This window comes from Dermacentor variabilis, chromosome 8 (genome assembly GCF_050947875.1).
Source record: "Dermacentor variabilis isolate Ectoservices chromosome 8, ASM5094787v1, whole genome shotgun sequence".
Lineage (NCBI taxonomy): Eukaryota > Metazoa > Arthropoda > Arachnida > Ixodida > Ixodidae > Dermacentor > Dermacentor variabilis.
This window is the reverse complement of record NC_134575.1, coordinates 106750790-106753584: the sequence shown is the minus strand read 5'-3', so window position 1 is coordinate 106753584 and position 2795 is coordinate 106750790. Positions and strand designations below refer to the sequence as shown.

The window sequence follows — 2795 nt, the reverse complement described above, 5'->3', positions numbered from 1 at the left end:
TGTGCAATCTGTCTTCACAATTAGTACCTTAGAAAATGCAGTGAAAAAAAGACCTATGTCAATTTTTCAGGGCACTGTCATGGCTTCCTAGATTATATAACGTCACGAAGGGCTCTAGAGTGGTTAGATAACAGATTTCCATACGTATGGTAGAACACTAATCCAAAATAATCCAAATGGTTGGTAAGTAATGAATTTGCATTCACGAATCCCAATTCTGAACTCTCGCGGTAGCTATTTGGTGCTGTAAAGCATTCCTTTAGCGGCTAACTGCAACTATCTGGGACAAAAAATGATTCACTTGTGATGGGAGCCGCAGACACACATCGCGTTCGAAGAGGCGTCTGCTCTTGCCCACAGCAATATGGCCGCGACTGCCCAGAGCGCCGGTCCCGTTGCTCTAGGAGTTTCAGCCGTTTCCGGTACGGCGGCATGCGCGGAATCGTAACGGGGCGTAAACAGCGGGACCACAAAGCGGGACCCATGAAGTTGCGGGTGTTCTCCTCATAGCTCTGTGTTGTGAACTCACTGTATGTATGGCGGCAGCAGAGCCTGCCGCTCGTTGCCGAGAGATCGAACGCAAGTTCAGGGTGCCGCCAGACGTCGAGCGGCGCCTGCTCGCACTCGGAGCCAGCCTCGTGTCGCGTAAGACCTTCGTAGACGCTTACTACGACACGGAAGACTACTTCCTCTGCCTGCGAGACCACTGGCTTAGGTTGCGTAGCGATGAGAACAGCACGTGGGAGCTGAAGCATCGCAGAAAGGGAGACGCCTCGTGCGGAGCAGCCACTGCCTACCGAGAAGTCCGCGGTGACGCTCAGATAATGGCGACGCTCGGAGAAGTGCTTCCACGGGCCAGGCTCGTGAATGACGCCCAGCGGGTCAGCGACCTGGTCGCCAACGGTACGCTTCGGGAGTTGGCACTGATAACGACCGTTCGCAAGACGTTCAAGGCGCCGGGAATGAACGCCGTCGTGGACATTGACGAGACCGACTGGGGCTTTTCGGTCGGCGAAATAGAGGTCGTGCTCGTCGAATCTGACGACGGATCGGATCTGGCCGGAGCCGACGTCGAGAGGGCCACCGCCGAGATCGCGGCGCTCTCCGCCCATCTTGGTGTCGACGAGGAAGGGCCGCCGCCGGAAGGAAAAGTGGAAAGTTACCTGAGGCTTCGACGACCTGAGCTGTATTATCGCCTGCTTGACTGTATATGGTCACGTCACAAAGCTACAGACATCTAGGCCTCGCGTGAAAGCCACGGCACTGCGCACGAAACCCGGCCATCACGTATTTTGAGAGAAATCTCAAATAACTAAAATACTCTGCTCCATGGTATGCGAACTGGAGATGGTCTGGGTAAAAATTCAGTGCTCTTCCACTCATTGAAGAAGGATGACCAGCGAAGCTGTGAATGTGGGTTCCTTAATGGCGAACTGCACCTCCGCCACGGGTGGGCCCGGTGCTGCACTATCTTCGGTATCGGCCCACGTATTGGGAGTGCTTAAAGCGTGCTTCACCCCTGCCGCGGTTCGGCCCGGCATTGCACTTTGTTTGGGATTAGACGTATGAAGAATTGTTGGTCTAAGCCCACGGAGGCGAGATCCCCCAGAACCTAGCCGTAAACAGTTTCGCTGTAAAAAAGTGACAGTCGCTTAATAACTATCCTTACGTGATTTGAATGCCAAAGTATTATGACCTCTCAAAGTTATCGCCTAAGTTAAAGCTCAGCCTTAATCCAACATGCTCTAATTTGTAGAAACCTTAACCTACTTTAATCCACATTAATCTACATTATTCCATGCACCGTCACCCAATTTAATCCATGCTGATGATTATCTTTCCTGCCACTGGTTACGGACATCGCCGGCTTTAATTTCTGCCTCGTGGGGCATACAATGCTTTCGCACTATAATACGTGTCTTGATTGCGTAATAAGATTTAGCTTCTCAGTATAGCTTTGAGCTCGCTCTAAAATCCTAGCACTGAGCAGCGCACTTCTAACGACAGTCGAGATTGAGTACAGTGCATTTCCGCACGGCCAGTGTCCACATATGCATCCGCCGGCGGACCTCAAGCGGGGACGCCTGGAACTTCAGCCGGAGACGAGTCGCAGCCAGCAGCCGCATCGTGTTCTAGGACGAAATAAACTGGCTGTATATTTATTAAAGTTTGGATTCACTATTCTATACTGTGGCAAGACACTCGTCACCGCGCTGTTATAAACATAAATCCCGTAATATGTATCCCGAGAGATATGTCCCACCCCCGAAGGAACCCACATCCCCTGTTTTTGGCACGATTTACTATTTTGTTTTTCTCAGAACGCAGAAAAGTACGTAGCTCACTTCTCGTAATGCCACTGTCCTTGTGTGAAGGGGGGGGGGGGGGGCTGCCGCTGCAGCCGCCACCGATGGTGAACGATGCAAAAACGGGTACAATGCTGACTGGAAAGAAAGCGGTTACGCCTCCTCGCCGATCAGGTCTGAATATGCGCGCGACGAGGTCATCGATAACTTGTGCGGCGGTGACTGTTGTTGTGAACCTATTGGGGGAGGATGAACAGGGGCATATTCGCAATGATGATGATGATGATGATCTTTGGCATCCCCTTTGAAACAGGGCGGTGACAAATGATACACCAAGCCTGCTTGATTTAATCAGCGATGTTATGCATATGTTTTTCACTCTAGCATTTTTGTATACATCTCCTTAACCTTTTCCTTTTCTTCCGCAAAAGCTCTCAACAGATCCGGTCGTATAAATCTCTTCCCTACTTGGTTTCTGCCGTAACTCTA

The 2795-nt window shown here is 51.1% G+C and overlaps 1 protein-coding gene across 1 annotated transcript; it reads left to right on the top strand.

Annotated features, from left to right (window-relative positions):
- Positions 1-410: 410 nt before the first annotated feature.
- Positions 411-2185, top strand: LOC142590522 (thiamine-triphosphatase-like). The gene has a single exon (XM_075702713.1). The coding sequence runs from the start codon at positions 537-539 to the stop codon at positions 1239-1241; it is 705 nt and encodes a 234-aa protein (XP_075558828.1). The 5' UTR covers positions 411-536; the 3' UTR covers positions 1242-2185.
- Positions 2186-2795: the final 610 nt, after the last annotated feature.